The sequence below is a fragment of the Neomonachus schauinslandi genome, chromosome 3, assembly GCF_002201575.2.
Source record: "Neomonachus schauinslandi chromosome 3, ASM220157v2, whole genome shotgun sequence".
NCBI classification, from domain to species: domain Eukaryota; kingdom Metazoa; phylum Chordata; class Mammalia; order Carnivora; family Phocidae; genus Neomonachus; species Neomonachus schauinslandi.
The window spans coordinates 171,071,149-171,090,226 of NC_058405.1; the positions used below are offsets into that span (position 1 = coordinate 171,071,149).

Consider the following 19,078-nt stretch of genomic DNA (forward strand, 5'->3'; position numbering starts at 1 on the left):
TAAATCCAAGTCCTACTCCCAGCACCTCCGGATGTGACCTTATTTTTGGAAACAGGGTCATTACTGATATAATTGGTAAAAATGAGTAGAGTGGGACTCAATAATGCAATATGACTGGCATCCTTATAAAAAGACGAAATTTGCCACAAACACGCATACAGGCAGAACACCAAGTGGACACAAAGACAAACCAAGCAGAGAGGCCCTTCCCTCACAGACATCTTTCCCTCGCAGACCTTGAAAGCACCAACTGAACCAACACCTCAATGTAAAACTCCTAGACTCCAGAACTGTAAGATAATAAATTTTTATTTTTTAAGCCACCCAGTTTGTTACCACAGCCTGAGCAAGCTAATAGATTACTATACAGCAACTGAAGAATCAAATCAAAACATCCTGACAGAACTCTCAGAGTAGCACCCCAAATGTCAATGCATGGCCACCATTCCTAATAGACCACACGTCTTTAAGAATCTGAGGAAAGCCACTTTGATGCACACATGAACATTTTTCATATTGTACACTTAAATCAAGAGTTTAGGGGCACCTGGCTGGCTCAGTTGGTGGAGCATGTGACTCTTGATCTCGGGGTTGCAAGTCTGAGCCCCACATTGGGTGTGCAAACTACTTAAAAATAAAAAATCTTAAAAAAAAAAAAAAAGAGAGAGAGAGAGAGAGAGAGTTTAATCCTCCCCCTCCACCCCCAACATGGCCAAAGATGCATGGACTCTATTTAATCAATGGTATCTGTATGTGGAGGAGCAGATCATATACCAATCTTTTTCATTAGAAAATAAACACTACCAGCCCTACCTTTGAGTAAGAAAGAAAAAATGTGAACTAATAATAAAACTTTTCCTCATTGTGTTCTTAAAAAGATTTACAACACACATTATTTTTTCAAAAAGGTAAGTACTTTTTGAACTGTGTGTGTATAATTACATCTGAAAATAAGTAAAACTTTATCACTATAGCACATTTTATCCTAAAGAATAGACTCTAATACAATGATCAGATGAAAAAAACTTTTCATAGGTAGACTGTAATTTAAATTCTTCTTAAAAATATGGACATGGTCAGTAAGACTCAAAGTATTTGCCTTGTTTCTTTATTTTGTCTAATCAATTTCACCTTTAGTAACTGGCAATAACACATCATGTCAGAAATCTAAGATCAAAAGATTTAAAAACAAAAATTCAACCATTTTATATAAACATTATCAATCATTCACAGCATCCTGCCAGTCAAGAAAAGATTATCCTATAAACATAAGCAAAATGACATGATCTGGTCAATAAAAAGATAATTCTAATATCTAATTATGAAGATTCAAAACCCTTTACTTTCTTTCTCCAGCTAATTAGTTCTCAGCAGAAAGCACAATGGGAAGATATACAGTTAATATACAGAGTCTAAGGGCACCTGGGTGGCTCAGTCGTTAAGCGTCTGCCTTCGGCTCAGGTCATGATCCCAGGGTCCTGGGATCGAGTCCCACATCGGGCTCCCTGCTCGGCAGGAAGCCTGCTTCTCCCTCTCCCACTCCCCCTGCTTGTGTTCCTGCTCTCGCTATCTCTCTGTCAAAAAAATAAATAAAAATCTTTAAAAAAAAAAAAATACACAGAGTCTAAGAACAATCTGAAAAACATTAACCCCCATTTAAATAGAAAAGAAAATGAATATTAGATTTTTGTTTTCAAAATGTGCTCATCTAATTAATTCAGTCTGGAAAAGTGATGCACAGAAGGTTATATTCTATCTTGTAAAAGTGTATTTAAGTGAATTTAAGGGCAAAATCTCTTTTCTATATATATTATACAGAAATTAATGTAACTGTAAAAAGCAGGCAGTGTAGGTGGTGAAAAGTGTCTAGACTGACACTCAGAAGAAATGGGCTCTCTTTCTCCTGCTTCGGGTACTAACTACACATGTGAAATTAGGCAAGGTCATTTAACCTCTCTGGACCTTGGCTTCCTTAAGTTATCTCTAAGTTATCTGTCACTTCTCAAAATAATTGCAAACACTGTATATCTTAAAATCTAAAATAGGTCATCAGAATTCCTGATAGATGTTTACATATTTTATGTGATCAATATGAATTCATCAGCTACTTAATGAAGAGAGTCAGTGATATTTCTCACCTGAAAGCTTATCATCATGTAGCAAATTCCGAAGCTTACTACAAAGCTGGATCATGCTGTCCAATTGTCTATTTATCTTCACATCTTGTATCCAGGCTGGGGTATAACACACTGGACATCCGGTTCCAATGCAGTCACTTACGCAATTACTTAAAAAAAGATTAAAAGAAAAAAATACATATATCTATCAATGCATTCAGCAGAATCTTAATTCCAAAATATAAACATAGAGTTTGAACAGAAGTAAATGAAGCAAAGTTTAACAAGCAATGAGCAAACACAAAATATTTGTTAAAATAATGTTTCTGAAAGAGTATAATACACACACATACAAAATCTAAATCTGAGGTTGCTTAGGTAATTTGAGATGAAGAGATTTGACTTAAAGTCTGCATAATTTTTCAAGCAAATAAATCCATAGCTTCTAAAGGGTAAGAGTACAGAGAGGGACATAAATAAACATATTTAGTACCAAATGCATAACAGCCATGCATCTCAAGCTTTTGTATCCTAAATCTTAACCCTGTGCTTCATGGAAAATTACTGCAAAGAGACCGGGAAAGGTATTTTTTGTTTTGTTGCCGACAAGTGTCTAAAGGCTTTAATGTAGTTTCTGAGAAAAGACACTTGGTTCTTTCAGACACTTTTATAACCTGTAGACTCAATTAAATTACCTCAGGTTATCTGTCTAGAAGTTAAAGTTTCATAGTTGGGGAGAAGGGGTTCTTAACTTTAGAGGTTACAAATCCTTTGCGAATCTGATGAAGATATACATAAACTCTGGTAAAAAAAAAAAAAAGGGGGGGTTCATAATCCCCCCTCCAAAGCTTATCTGTGGATTCAGAAATAAGAAACCTAAAAATCCACTCCTTCCTTAGCCTCACCAGAGGAACTCCAACAAGACTGGTAACCTAACAGTGATGAAAGCCAGATCTCCCCCAAACACCACATTCCTTTCCATGGGACCTACTATTTGTAGGCACAGAGGATTCTTAAAATATGAGCTTCTTCCAGAAAAAGCCTGTAGCATTTCTACTCTTTGCATCTTAGATTCTGGCATGATTCTGATGCAAAGTAACTCAATAAATGTTATATAATGAATCTGTAAACCATAGTAGAGCTAGGAGAGATTATACTCAATAAATGTCAAATTTCTTTCTTCCTTTCTTTTTTTTTTTTTTTTTTGAGAGAGTGTGTGCGGGCAGGGTAGGGGGCAGAGGTGGGCAGAGGGAGAGGGAGAGAGAGAATCTTAAGCAGACTCCGCGCTCAGCAAGGAGCCCAACACGGGCTCAATCTCACGACCCTGAGATCATGAAATGTCAAATTTCTGTAGCAAAGAAAGGAACTTCTTGGGAGTTTCTTTGCTTGTAGTTATGAACTCTTAACTTAAAACCCCAACATATAAAAAGGGGAAACTGATTCCACAAGGGACTTAAATCATCAATTATTGTGTAATACTTAAGTATTTGAGGAACATTAGTGACAACAGTCACAATCGACTCATCAAGAATTATTACCTTATTTTCAGATGAAGAAAATGAGACTCAGGTAAGACACTTACCTAGCACCACACTGGTACCCAGATCAGTCTATTTTATACATTCTATAATGTTCATCTTTTAACTGTTCTCAAATTATTTTGTAAACGTAAATCTAGAATTCTGGGGAAAGATGTCATTTCTCAATCGATCTGTGTAACTCAGTAAGTCAGTATTTTCCAAATGACCAAAGCATGATGTCAGAAAATCATGCTGGGTAAAAGATCCATTCAAAGCACAGGATAAACCAGTGAAATTTAATGTAACAGAATACCAAAAATTCATTGTTATCCTTTTAGATTCCACATCATAATAAATCTAAAGAAACTAGCACTTGCCAAATAATGGTGTAGTATCAAAGAATATCCAAAATTACCTAAAAAGGCTACTTAAAAATCCTTCCTTTTTCCAATTATGCAGATGTATAATACAAGATTTTCCTCACATGCTGCAATCAAAACAATATATCACAACAGATTGATTACATAAGCAGGTATGAGATCTACTGTCTTCTATTCAGCAAAACAATAAAGAGATCTGCATAAATATAACAGGGTCACTCTTCTCACTCGTTTTTCTTTGTTTATGGTCATTTTTCCTTAAAAAAGTGTTACTTATGTTACTATGTAAAGAGTTTATTATTGTTATTTTTAACTGAACAGTATTTTTTAAATGTCTCGGTTTTACATGGCGAATACACACATAAAACTGCTTTGGGGTCCTCAACTTTTAAGGGTGTAAAATGATCCAAAGCCAAAAAGTTTGCATATGTCTGCCATATGTTTTAAACGATTTCTATCTTAAAAAGAATACATGGGCTATTTTTATCAGGGATTGGCATGAAAGTACCTTGAAACTACAACACTGTCAATGACATGAAAATCTGTGCCCCTCCCCCAACCCCTCTCCCCCGCCCCACTTCTATGCTTCAGCTAGACTGGTATATATCAAACCATCTTTTAAAACTGCATGATATTTACAGCATTGCTCAACAGTTTTACACAGCCTCAAAACTGCAAAGACTACAGTTACCCTAATTCTTGGCATCACATAATCAAAATGAACCAAAATTGCACTGAATCTATTCTTTCCTGTGATCATGTCATATACAGATGACCACTTTCTCTCTAAGATGTTCTCATGCCTCTCTTAATCTTTCATTGGCCATTTTAAGTCACAGACGCCTTTAGAACCCAATTAAAGGTATAGATCTCTCTCACACTCCACACACTCACACATACACACACAGACACACACTTTACATACAATTTCATGGAGTTGGTTATGTTCCAGCAGATTTGTCACTGATATATTATACAAAGTGAGTCCATCAGCTGAAACAAAATAAATCTGCTTACTACCGAGTGAGGACAGGAAGCGGGCATCATTTCATAAGCGGATGATGGGAGGCTTTTTGGAGGAGGTGACATATGAGCTGAAATTTAACTGATGAAAAGTCAGCGTCACAAAAATTTGGCAGTACATTCTAGATGGAAGAAATAGCAAGTGCAAAAGCCCTGGGGCAGTAGTAAATTCGGTATGTTTAATGAACTAAAAGGAGAAGGTGGCTAGAACAGGGTGAGCTAGTGGGAAGTGTGGTTGGAGAGGCAGGTAGGAATTGGGTCCTGTACAGGGTCTTCTGAACCTTAGAGTGAAGAGTTTGGATTTTATTCTAACTGTAATAGAAGCCACTAGAGGATTTTTTTTTTTTTTTAAGATTTTATTTATTTATTTGACAGAGAGAGACACAGCGAGAGCGGGAACACAAGCAGGGGGAGTGGGAGAGGGAGAAGCAGGCTCCCCGCAGAGCAGGGAGCCCGATGCGGGACTCGATCCCAGGACCCTGGGATCATGACCTGAGCTGAAGGCAGTCGCTTAACCAACTGAGCCACCCAGGCGCCCGCCACTAGAGGATTTTAAGGAGGGTAATGATATGGATGTGATTTACATTTTTAAAAGATCACTGGTAAGAATGGAGAAAATGGGGAAGGGAACCAGTTAGAAATTTAGGACAACAATCTGCAGAGAGAATAGGATAGTGGCTTGGACCAAAGTGTAAACAGTAGTAAATACAGAGCAAAGTGGGAAAATTCAAGATTCAAGGGACATTTTGAGGTGGAGCTGACAGAACTTAATAATGTGATAAGGAAGAAAAGAGCAATCAGGTATGACTTGCGGCTTTTGCCTTGAGCAATTCTGCAATCAGTGGTACCCTTTATGGCCCCGAAGATCACCGATGGAAGGGGCGAATGGCCAACAGACATGCTCTGCACAACCGGCCAGTCTGAAATTCCCTGTCATCATCCAAATGGAGTTATCAGGTAGGCAACAGGTACTATTTCCTATCGCCCCCTCCAGCTGGATATGTCCCATATATCAGATCCATGTTTCCAGAAAGAAAATTGGGACCCCAAGCATAATTGCTTCCCATGCATCCCAGCCCACAGCAGTCATGCAGTAAATTATTTTCATATGTGCTTAACTCCACATTGCAGTGGCTCGTGCCAGACAGTCAGAGTCGTAACTGAAATCATGAAAAAACTACTCAAAGGAGGCTATATCAACCCTGTCTCAGACAATTAAACTAAGACATTCAGTCCTTGAATTTCTCCAAAATAAGAAATAGAATGAGATGAAAACCTAGTATTCTAATCTATAAGCCAGGGCTTTCCTACTAGAACACGGATATAACTTCACAGTAACTGTTATGGCTTGAACTGTGTCCCCCAAAAAGATGTTGATGTCTTAATACCTAAGAATGTGATCTTATCTGGAAATAGGATCTTTCTGGATGATCAAATTAACATGAGATCGTCGAGGTGAAGCTTAATCCAATATAACTAGCATTCTTACAGAAAGGGGAAGTTTGGACACAGAAACAAATACGCACAACAAGAGAGAAAGCCATGTGAACATGGAAGTTCAAATCAGAATGATGTATCTACAAGCCAAGGAATGCCAAAGATGCCAGAAGACAAAGATTCTCCACCAGAAGGTAGAAGTGAATCATGGAACAGTCTTCCTCACAGCCCTGCTTGTCACCTTGCTCTCAGACTTCTAGCCTCCTGAACTGTGAGACAATAAATTTCTGTCACTCTAAAGCACCCAGTCTTTGGTACTCTGTTACAGCAACCCTAGAAAACCAACCCACTAACTATAAGAACTAGATTTTCAGGGGCGCCTGGGTGGCTCAGTCGTTAAGCGTCTGCCTTCTGCTCAGGTCAGGATCCCAGGGTCCCGCACTCAGCGGGGAGCCTGCTTCTCCCTCTCCCACTCCCTCTGCTTGTGTTCCCTCTCTTGCTGTGTCTCTCTCTATCAAATAAATAAATAAAATCTTTAAAAAAAAAAAAAAAAGAAAGAACTAGATTTTCATAATCTGGAAAGTCTAGACTCAAAACTAACTGGAAGGAAAAAAAAGAGACATACTTCAAATACACAATAGATTTTTCTCCCCAAGCTTAGCCGAGCTACTTAGTAAGCTTTGCAACTTTGGACAAGTCATCCCCTTTGAGTTTTGATGCTCTTATTTGCAAATTAAGACAGTTGTAAGAATCAAAATGAGAGAATGTACAGTAAGTTATCTGCAGTCTATGAGAGCTACATAAACGTAATGTTATTATTAATATGATTACATGATGATGACCTAGTAAAAAATATAGAAACACTAAGTATCAAGCCATAATTACTTACCTACAGAAGATGTGCTCACACCCCCCTAAACACACAGGCTCCCTCAGAATATGAGTGCTGTTTGAAGAAAAGAAAACAATCAAGACTTAGGTCATTGTTAGATAAACATTTTACACCCAACATTTCATAAATCCAAGGCCTATCACTACCATAGTTCTCTTTCTCAGAAGATATTAAGCAGAAAAATTAAGGATGTATTTATTTGAAAGGCTGTTACTACCTGATAAAATACTGTATCATCACACATCTGCTGGACTCAAATAGCTACTACCAAACTCAGTACACACTGTAACATTTTCTATAATGCACATACTGGGAAATCATAGAAGCAACTCTGTGCAAGTATCTCTATACTCTTACAGGCAAAAACAACCACTGGCTGCTTCTTTCAACTACTAAGATACATCTTCACCTAATGATTCAAAGTACAGACCATAAATTTCAAAATAAGACTTAAAAATAGAATGACCATATATTATCCATATGAGAACATTTCTGAGAGTGAAGGGGCGTGATAACTGAATAGGACACCGGGACAATCAGGTATAAACCAGGGCTGACCCAGGAAAATCAGGACATCTGATCACTTTGACCCTAAGAATTCACGATTTCCCATAGGAATACACTGGTTTCTGGCTATTGTTAAGTGGCCATTTACATTTCATTGATGCCTTGTCAAAAATACAGCCATTCTTTCAGTTCACAATTGGTTGACTGTTTTGTACTTTAAGCAACCGCAAATAGGAATCATCATTCTGCAGACTGAATGAGATTCATGGCACTGGGGGAAGAGAGACAGAAACACAATTATTGTCCATCAAAGTACCTGCTACATTTGATAACCCTCTGAAAGTAACAGTACTTACTTATTAATAAACACATCAAGTCATTACTTTCAGAGGGCGTAATGCAGTGAGAGCAAACAGGAAAAATAAAGCTTTCAAAGGTTGAACATTTTTTTGTGCTTGGTTTATTACACTAACCTTAGGACCTTTAGGTATTTACACCATTATTATCCAATTACCTCTGTACATATTACCACATATCAATAAAAACAGTTTTCCACATTTCTTGAAAGATCAAAAGTATCACACTGCACATTTTAATAAATATGAACATTAAAGTGAAATTGAGCTTTCAGAAAGAATGCTAAAAACAGAGTACACACCTACAATGTTATCCTCAAGATACCAAAAATGGTGCTCACTGACATTATAAAACCCATTACTTTTTTAAAACTCACAATATCTGATTTTTCTATCACACTACACAGATCACAGCAATAAAAATATGACTTGTGACGTGCCAGCCACTTTTGTGATTCTGGCAGTTAAGATGATCTCTGCTCCAGCGCCCATGCTCCTCCTGTAATTTTTGTTCATGATTTCATCTACCAAATCTCATCTCTTATCTCCTAATCAAGTGTGCTGAATTCTACTTCATTCCAAGCTCTGCTCTAAGTTCTCAGAAGTGGTGGTGTTTCACCTCCCCCATCATAATAATTCCCTGTATCTCTTTCATTCCATCACTCTGACCAAACCTCCACCTTCAGGTCGCGCTCCACCTTGAGAGAACACCATTCAGTTCATTAGCTCCTTGGATTCCCTAGGCCAGAGTTAACTACTTCACAGTCACCTTCACCACCACCCCATTTCCACTGACCTCTGAGACACAGACACCAATCTACAAGGCCAGATAGGCCCGCAGTCCACTCCTTCCTCGCCCACTCTCAGACTATGACTAACAATTATAAAAAGACAGGGAGATAGGAGTGCCTAGGTGGCCCAGTCAGTTAAGCGTTGGACTCGATCTCAGCTCAAGTCATGATCTTAGGGTCGTGAGACAAGGCTCCGCGTTGGGTTCCGTGCAAAGTCCGCTTGGGATTCTCTCTATCCCTCTCCCTCTGCCCCTCCCCCTTCTCGCTGGCTCTCTTAAAAAAAAAGAGAGAGAGAGAGAGATAAATGTGTCTCTATACATTTAGCTGGTAATTTCTTCACCTTTGCATCTCTACCAAAGTGGCACATATTTGCGGTGAGTAAACAAATGAATAGATGCTATTTGAAACAATCTCCATGCTCTGAAATCCCATTAACCTGACTGGAGATGAACAGTGTGAGCTTTTCACCACCCATTCCTACCTCTTCATCCATGCTATCCGTCCCTTCAGGCTCAGAGGAAAAGATCTCCTGTAGTCACTCTTCCTTCTTAAAATGTGCTGCTGGATCTCTCCCTAGATCCCTTATCTTCTCTGTCTCCTGAAGTGTTCTATTCTCATCATTATAGTCACCTTTCTTCTTCCATCTGCCTAAACATGCACAGGTAGGTACTCTCTCTTCCACCCTAAAAAAAAGCACTTTCTTTAGATCCTGCCTCTCACTCTACCTTCAACCCCAACTCTTCCCTACAGATCAAAGGTCCTAAGTGCTCTACAGAGTTCACTCCATCTCCTTACCTCCCTACCTTTAACTCCCAACACTGCTGAAACTGCTCCCCAAAAGCACTTTTAGGCCTCATTTTCCCTGACCCTTCTGTGAAGTAACGTTGACCTCAACTTCTTTCCTGAAACCTTTCCTTCTGTTGAGTCTTAATTTTCTTACAGCACATTTATCTGCCCATTTCAGCATTTCGTTAACTGCTTCTTTCCGGTCTCTCAATTGTAGGCTTACACCCAGGATGCAGTCCACAGACTTCAGCTTTCTATGGTAGTACTCTACTCAATGCTTTGATTCTGTTTCTAAACTTAAATTTCCTTTCTAAGATGACTCTGAACCCTTTATCTATGGTTCTGATCCTTCACCCTAGCGATGAGATGCTACAGTGTAATTAGCAATGAATCTAATATCTATGAATAACTGATCAACTGTACTAATTATTCTAATTAGTGAGCTAAAATATATTTTGTTGCTGTTAACAGATGAGGAACAACACTGGAGGAGTGACGGAGAAGTATGTGCCTGTGAGCATAGGGGAAGGAGCAGGGAGAGGGGTGTTATAACCAAGACTGGGAGGGAGCCATGTCAAGTTCAAAAGAATGTTACTGAAGAGCTCAAAAGTGCAGATACAGAGGGTGGCAATGATCTATGTCAGAGCCAGGCTTTCTGACAATGCCTAGAGCTTAGCTGAGAAGATACTGTGGAATAAAACAATTTCTATTACAACCAGACAATATCTATCAAAATTTTAAATGCACCCACTTTTTTTTTTTAAAGATTTATTTATTTATTTGAGAGAGCGAGAATGAGAGAGAGTGAGTACATGAGAGTGGGGGGGGTTAGAGGGAGAAGCAGGCTCCTTGCTGAGCAGGGAGCCCGATGCGGGACTCGATCCAGGGACTCCAGGATCATGACCTGAGCCGAAGGCAGTCGCTCAACCAACTGAGCCACCCAAGCGCCCCTAAATGCACCCACTTTTAATTCAACTATTCCCCTGCCAGTAATTTATCTTTTAGAGATACTGAGATGCTTGCAAAACTGAAACTTCAAAAGACCAAAAATATCTACTTAAGACAGGATACCAAGAGATTCCAGAGATTAAGAAATAATAAAACTAAAATGTCATAAATATATATATATATATATATATTTTTTTAAAGGACTCAGAATAGCATAAGACATCTCAAGGATAACAGGGATGCCTGGCCTTCAAAATAATGATTGAAAATTATTTTGTACTTCAAATTCTATATAGTCATCTTCCATAGTAGAAAGTTAATAGATAATAAGAAAACTTATTAGTTAGAAAGTAAATAAATAAATGTCTAAAATGGAAAAATTCAAGAAGTAGCAATAGAAACATATCATTTGGAAATGCAAACGTAAATTATGAAGAACTAAGAGATGAAAGAGGTTGTATCTGAAGTACAGATGAAGCAAAAGAATGTTTCCATTATGTCTTTGCCTTATTGACTTGGTTGACTATGTTCATGTATAATTTTAATAAAAAATTTTAAAATGTAAAGGCCAATGGACAAGGATATTCACTCCAGCACAGATTACCACAAAAGACCCGAAATAACCTAAATTTTAATCAACAAGGAAATGGTTACATACATCATGACACATCTCCTGATGTATAGCATCTTCTCATCTGAGGCATATAATGCTGATATAAACACACACAACCTCTTATTAAAAGATACACCAAAAAATTGATCATAGTGGGTCCTTAAAGAAAAGGATTCGGCTCACCTGTCATTCACTTATTTAATGGCCACACACCTTGATATTTTAATGCATGTATTACTTTCAATTTTTAAAAACTTATTATTAAGAAGTTCTTCACAATCCAGTAACTACAAAGCAGGCAACCTTTTCTTATACTGCTCCTCCACAAAAACTCTGCTCTCAACAGTCTGCAACATTTCTCAAATAACACCCAATGTCCAAAACCAAGCCCAGGACTGCTTAGAATGTTCTCCCCAGCCTAGAATACCCTTCCTCCCTCCCACCCCCAAAACTATTCAAGCCCAACACGTCCAAATACTATCCAGGATGATAAAATAAAAACAACACTGAACAAAGAAACACAGAAATTCCTGGATTTTAGTTTCTATACCATCACTTATGCAAAACCTGTACCTTGCACCAGACACGTAAAGACACAAGGTTGCCTGCAACACAATCTATATACTAAGGGGCTTATAACTGAACTAGGCAATTTTATAAGCAAAGTTAGTATATGACTTAAGAGAAGTACGAAACACTCTAACGTTCCAGAGAGATGGAATCTAGTTGGAGCTCTGGAAATCAATGCTGAAAGCAAAATATTTTGTATTTTATCTGCTTGATTCCCTATTTTTCCCACTGGTCTCCAAATAGATTGTAGCCCTACAAACAAGAGATGTTGACTTTTATTTTTTCTGAGCTCCCCAACACACTATTACCTCCCTAGCATGGTGCTATATAAACAGCAGAATTTCAATAAATCCTTAGTGAATGAAGCAAATGGAAAACTGCATGCAAAAATGTATTTATATTAACAATTCTATTTTATCCTTACCCTATTCTTTGTTTGATATACATATATATTAAAAAGAAACAAAAATACAGAAGAATAAGAAAAGACATTTGCATGGTAACAGGATTTCTGTACCTTGAAAATTTAGCTACTCTACTTTTTCCCATCTGCAGTCATATTCCTGTTACTTTACATGTAGTTGATTTGGAAAGATCGGCGCAGTCAGAGGATTATAACTTAGGGAAGAACTAAGTAGTGAGAACAAATAATCTTTTTTTATAAAAAGGTCCTATTGAAATAAAAATTTCTTTGCAAAGAAGAAAAGGACTGTAAATTCAGCTGAGATTACAATATGGAGGCAGACCTATTTCTTAACAGAACAGCTCCCTAAGCTTCTATGAAATAAACTGCTATTTAACGTTAGGCAAGACAGCTAGCTACCACAGTGCTGTTACATTTTAGGAAACTGCCAGGTTATTTTGCCAAGTGTGGACCAACACATCTGGTTAACAAGTTTTCCAAGCCAATTAAACAATTTCTTGTATTTATCTTTAGAATAAACAAAATTGTTATCAAGTAAGGGATATGAATAATGACTCGAAAGCATCTTATTCTGTGTATTTTGTATGCCAAATGCAAGTAAATCACATGGGAAAAATTTTTTAAAAATCATGTCTAATTGTTTAGTGTTAGTAAATGAATAAATCAATGAGCCAATATACCAAAAGCCAAATGGGCAACAGACTTCTATCTATTAACGATTAATTATAATAGGATCTGTTATGAGACAGACAAGCCACAGAGAATATCATGTATGTCTTACTCAAACAGTACCCGTTTACTCTGTCCTCTATTCCCTTTCTTCCAAAGCAAAACAGTACCTAAGTAACTGTCCTTAAAGCTTCACCTCTTCCACCTAATGTTCAAATGTTGAGTTTCAAGGCTCAGACACAGGCGTTCATCTTTATATTCGCTTCCCTGCTCACTTCTAGAAGTATGCCTTAAATTACCATCTTACATCCAGACGACTGTCAAAGTACACTCCCAGCCTGAAATCCCTCCTCTAAGTCCCAGACCCATATAACAACTCCACTTGTAAGACGATCCCCTATACTATAAGAAACAGATGCTCTATGTCTCTGGTAAGTTTCTCTGGCAGTCCCAAGCCCTATATAATACCAGGTATGTGTAGGCCTGTGCAAGTCATGGTTCTAGCTCTAACTCCCAGGGAGAAAGACCTTTGCCTTCTACATCTGCCCTAAGTCCTTAGTCATTGTTTACTATGGGTAACTAACCCCAGGAAACTATGGAGGATTCTTGGTGAGGCAAGTGAAATTAACCAGGTCCTTCTGGTATTTCCACCTGCAAAGACTCCTCAAATGTCATCCCAACTGAACCTAAATTCTTTTATACCTTAATTTAACAAACACTAAGAAACTATGTCTTCAGCACCGTGGCTACAAATGTGAACCTGTCTTTATGAAATGTGTAATATAACTGAAGGCAACAGGTTATCAAAGAATCAAAATACCACATTAAGTAAATCAATCCCACAATTAGGAAGGATATATGATACATGCTGAACACCAATGATTTGTGCCCTTTTCTGGATGTATGTTAAAGCTCAATAAAAGTTTTAAACAAAAATTTACATCCAGTGGAAACTAATAATTACGGAATCTGCAAACTGAAGGGAGCCTTAGAAAGGGCTACTTAGTCCATTTTCCTCATTTTATAGATGAGGACACCAGAGTTACAGGGAAGTTAACACTAATCACTTCTCCCTAGGAACTATGCAAACTGACTCAATTGTCTGTTGTTAGGCCATTAGTCACTCTCTGATCTGACCCTTTCTTAACTCTTTGCCCACCTGACTCACTTCCCCTTTATTCTACAGTACCTTTTAGTATATTGTGATTAGCACATTCCACCTGTCTCCATCTATGAAAATCTTTCCAAGGCCCAATTCAAAAGCCATGAAGCTTTCCTGTACTGGCACCATCCAAGTACTCTTCTCTGCATCTCCGTGGCCCTCATCCTAATTTTCCCTGAACTGTGTGCATTTTATCCCTTACAGTTAAGCCTTTGCTTCTTAAGAGTAGAAAATGTCTCACCATAGCATCACTAACGTAGTGCCTCAGTGATCGCTTGTGGTCCTAATAAAGAACCAGCACCAGAGCATGCCAAAGGAGTAATCATCCCATTTAAGGATCACTGGCCTATTAAAATGCTTCTGAACATTCAAAACTAATGAAGGCAAAAGCTTAATGCTGGGGTCAGGAAATCTATCCTGTGTTTTACAAACATTCATACAGCACTTAGAACATAATAGGCACTGCTCTAAGTATCTTATAAATATTAACTCATTTAATTCCCATAACCTTATAAGATAGAAACTACTACTAATTCATTTTGCAAATGAAAAAAGCATACAAAGATAAAATAATTTACCCAAAATCACTGAGCCACGATTGGAAGCCAGTGTTCAAAATCAATGCTCTTAACAACTAAGCTATTCAATAAGTGAAAACAATCCTGACCGCCTTTAAAATGACGAAAGATAATTTAGAAAAATAAAATCCCCTACCCTAAAAATCACAAGATTCCTTTTTTATTTTTTACTAAAAGTCGATTTAAAACGTGCTAGAACTCCAAATTACATTGTAGTAGAGGTCAAAGCCCCCCCTGTTCCAAATGGCAAGCGGTACCTAATTATTTTAATTCACAAAATAGTGTCATATGATATGTGGGCTTTTACACTACAGCTCCTATTATTTTTTTCCTATTGCCTTTAGGAACATGTTATTACTAACTATGCTTTCTGCCAGCTTCTCAAATGACATAGTCGTCCTCATTTTTCCAAATCTTTAAATAGCTTCTATCTGGTTGTGAGGCTTGGACCTAACACAAATGTCACATCTGGCCTCTTGAAAAATTTCATCCGCTTCACCTTGGAGCCACACTCATGTTAAAGGTCAAGAAAGGATGCCCTGTAATGTAGCCAATCCACCCTCACCCTCAAGTAATGCTTCCTGCAAAATAGATCCAATATGCTACGCGAGACAGGTGACACCTGGGAACGCAATATAGATGACAGCTGCAAGCTGAATGTGAGGGTAATAGGGGTAATCACTAGCCCACTGGGTAGAACTTTGAAACTCTGTAAAAGGGCATACTGACACACAATTTCAAATAACACGACACTGCTATGAATGGTGGGTAGCAAAAGCAAGCAGCAGACCATCCAGAGTTGCTCCTTTCAAGCAATGATATCAGGCGGATACTAGGAAAAGGCAGAGGTGGAAAGAATGGGTTTGGTTTTTTTGTTTCGTTTTTTTTTTCTCCCCACGGGTAAGGAAAAACTGGCCATGCTTTATTCACTACGAACAGTGCCAAAACATACAGAGACACCGAGAAGACCACAAAATCATTTCTAAATATTAAATCTCATGGGATATAAAATTTTACAGAGAAGGATCTTTAAAGTTAAGACATTCCACTCATTAAAACAGTTTGGCCAACTATAGCCTATGCACCAAATCAAGACTATCTTTGTACAGCCTTGAGCTAAGAATGCTTTTTGGGTTTTTTTTGTTTTGTTTGAAGATTTTATTTATTTGAGAGAGAGAGAGAGAGAGAGAGAGCACCTGCACAAGAGAGCATGAGCAGGGGAAAAGGGCAAAGGCAGAGGGAGACGCAGACTCCGCGCTGAGCAGGGAGCCCTATGCAGGGCTGGAACCCAGCATCCTGGGATGGTGACCTGACTGAGCCACCCAGGCGCCCCTGTTTTTAAGGGCTGTAAAAAAACAAAAAGAATAAGAACAGAGACCGTGGCCAGCAAAGCCTAAAATAGTTATTTTTTGACTCTTTACAGGAAAAGTTTGCACAGCCCTAGGTTAAAAAATGCAAAGAAACAGGTGAGTTTAGTTATTCCATCAGTGGTTCATATACTAATTTTTTAAGAAAAATCACTGGAGTTCACTATTATTCTCCAGCCAACAGAATGAATTATATTAAGTCTGGACCTAGTTACTAATGTCCACTTCCAAGCCTCTGGCTCTTATTGTCTGCTCACTTCAGTTAGAAACTGGAAAAATATTTGGTTGGGGATAAAAAGTGAAATTGGCTATATTAGATTTTAGGACAACCTATAGATTATTCTTATAAATCACCTACTTTGTCTTCCCCGAACCACTCAGCAAGCAGGCTATACTTCTTTGTATTTTTATAAGACAGCTATTATTTAACACTTATCCTATGACAACCAACATACTCAACACTGTGCACATATAATTTCATTTAGTTTCTTCCCTCCCACAGAATGTTAGCGTCATAAGGATTGAGGTTTTTGTCTGCTTTGTTCACTAACGAAGCCCTAGTGCCAAAAGAGCACTTTGCTGGTGCTCAATAATATATTATTAAGGAATCCTCACAGGTGGATGAGCTGAGCACTATTATCACTCAGGGAAACCAAGGCAGAGAATTTGAATGACCTGGGCCATAGTGTCAAAGCTAGAATCTGAACTCAGGCAGTCTGACTCTCCAGTCTAAGCAAAGCACTAGGCTGCTGCCTGCCCTAATGCCTTCCATACAAAAATGTCCCATCCGAATGTCTAACTTTTGTTGAATTATGAAGGTATGATTATAATTGCTTCTATTATAGCAACTGGCAGAGCCAGTTTTAAATTTCTTATTCTCAGATGGATGACCCTTGTGTTATGAAAAAACATACACAACTCAGAATGTCTCCATGTGCTAGCCAAAGTGCCACTTTTCTAATGGGTGCAATGATTTTTTAAAGTTTTATAAAACAAAATATAAGTGCAAAAGTCTGTGACAGTTAAGTCCATTTCTTTTTTGTTTTTTAAGATTTATTTGAGAGAGAGAGAGAGAAAAGAGAAAGAGAGGGAGAAGAGGGGGAGGGGCAGAGGGAGAAGGAAAGGGAGAATTTCAAGCAGACTCCCCATCCTGGGCTAGATCTCAGGACCCTGAGATCACTGATGGAGCGGAAATCAAGGGCCCCACGCTTGCCCTACTGAGCCACCCAGGTGCCCCACAGCTAAGCCCATTTCATTTTTAAAGAAAAAGCTGCGGTGTTACTTGTACTTTATGTATTTTTTTTTTTAAAGATTTTTTTTTATTATTTATTTATTTGACAGAGAGAGAGATAGCGAGAGCAGGAACACAAGCAGGGGGAGTGGGAGAGGGAGAAGCAGGCTTCCTGCCGAGCAGGGAGCCCGATGTGGGACTCGATCCCAGGACCCTGGGATCCTGACCTGAGCCGAAGGCAGACGCTTAACGACTGAGCCACCCAGGCGCCCACTTGTACTTGATGTATATCTAAGTTCTGCAGGTTGGAAATCAAGAGGGAAAAAAAACAAATCAAAACAAAGTCCAAAAAAGAAACACAGTCAGGACGGCTACAAGCAGAGAGAAAACCTGTCTGAGTGATACTGATGCAGAAATACTGAGCTGTACGCACAGCAGGTGCTCAATCAATGCTTTTGGAAGAAATGAAAAAGGTGACAATTCCTTCTTGCGTTTTATAAACCTCCTTGGTTTGTACAGTACGAAAAGCTACAGGAAAAGAAGCATGGAGTAGCAGTCATGAAAATGATGTCTTCAGATATAATGAAAACCTGGAAGTGAGAAGACTCCCATGGCGCAACAACATGAAGGAAAATAAGAAACAAAAAATAAAAAATAGCATCCCTAAGAGCTGGAACCTCGAGCCGTACAGGCTTTTGACTAAACCAAGGAAATGAGAAACTGAGAAACCGAATGGCTGCGTCCATCACACAGCTATCTTGAATCTACCCCCAACAAGGGTACCCAAAACTCTCCCCAGAAAGAGATGCTACGGAGAAATGGTCCAAGGGCCAGCTCAGCAATGAGCGACATTGCTTCAAACTCAGCAGCCCTCGGCAGAGGTGCTGTGATTACTTTGGTCAGCAGGGGTCCGGGGCCCTGTAAAAAGTGCAGATGTCTTAGCCCCACCCCAGCCCTACGAAGTCAATCTCTGGAGGCGGGGCCTGGGATCTGCATTTCTGGCCACACCTCCAGACGAGTCTCCGGCCCGCTAAGTTCGAAAACTACCAATCTTCGTTGGGTTTGGTGAAGAAAAGGCAAGAAAGCCGCGCGGAAAGGCTGTGAACGGGGCCCAGGGAGGGGCTAACTTAACACCAGATCCCTGGGCAGGTACTAACTCTGCTCGCCGGCCCGACTGCGGGACGGCAACGGGAAGAGGGAACCCGGGGTTTGAAAAGATCCCCACCCACCCCCGAGATTGGGGCGACCCTGACCCCCGCCCGAGGGTCCGTCTTTACCAACGCGAGCAGCGCAGCAGCTTCTCCAGCCGGTCGAGCGCGGCGCGGCTGTGGGCCCAGGCCCCGCGCCCCTCCGGCTCCATGGTGGGCGCAGGACGAGGCTCGTTCCCGGAGCGGACCCTCGGCCGCCGGTTCCCCGGCATCGCCCCGCCTTCCGGGGAAGGGCTCCTCCCAGATCTGGAGCCGCGGCGGGCTCGGGCAACGACCGAGACGCCGCAGGCCCGCGACCCGACCCCGGCAGAGCGGTCTCCGAGTCTGGGCGGGCAGGACGCTGGGGGGCGGGGCCCGGGGGGCGGGGCCGCGGAAACGCGCCAAAAGTCCGGGCGCGCGAGACGGAAGGGGTGGGGCCTGCGGTTGGCGGGAAAGGGGGCGGGTCCAGACCGCCCGGAGGGGTGAAAACGAGAAAAAAAGCAAGTCCTTGACTTTCCTG

The 19,078-nt window shown here is 39.8% G+C and overlaps 1 protein-coding gene across 1 annotated transcript in view; it reads right to left on the bottom strand.

Annotated features, from left to right (window-relative positions):
- BARD1 (BRCA1 associated RING domain 1) overlaps positions 1-18,791 on the bottom strand; it is a 79,230-nt gene extending 60,439 nt beyond the window's left edge. Inside the window, exons 1-3 of the mRNA XM_021702990.2 lie at positions 18,649-18,791; positions 7,367-7,423; positions 2,139-2,287 (exon numbers count right to left, since the gene is read on the bottom strand). Coding sequence (XP_021558665.1) covers positions 2,139-2,287; positions 7,367-7,423; positions 18,649-18,791 — 349 coding nt within the window. The remainder of the gene's footprint in view (positions 1-2,138; positions 2,288-7,366; positions 7,424-18,648) is intronic.
- Between the last annotated feature and the right edge of the window lie 287 nt (positions 18,792-19,078).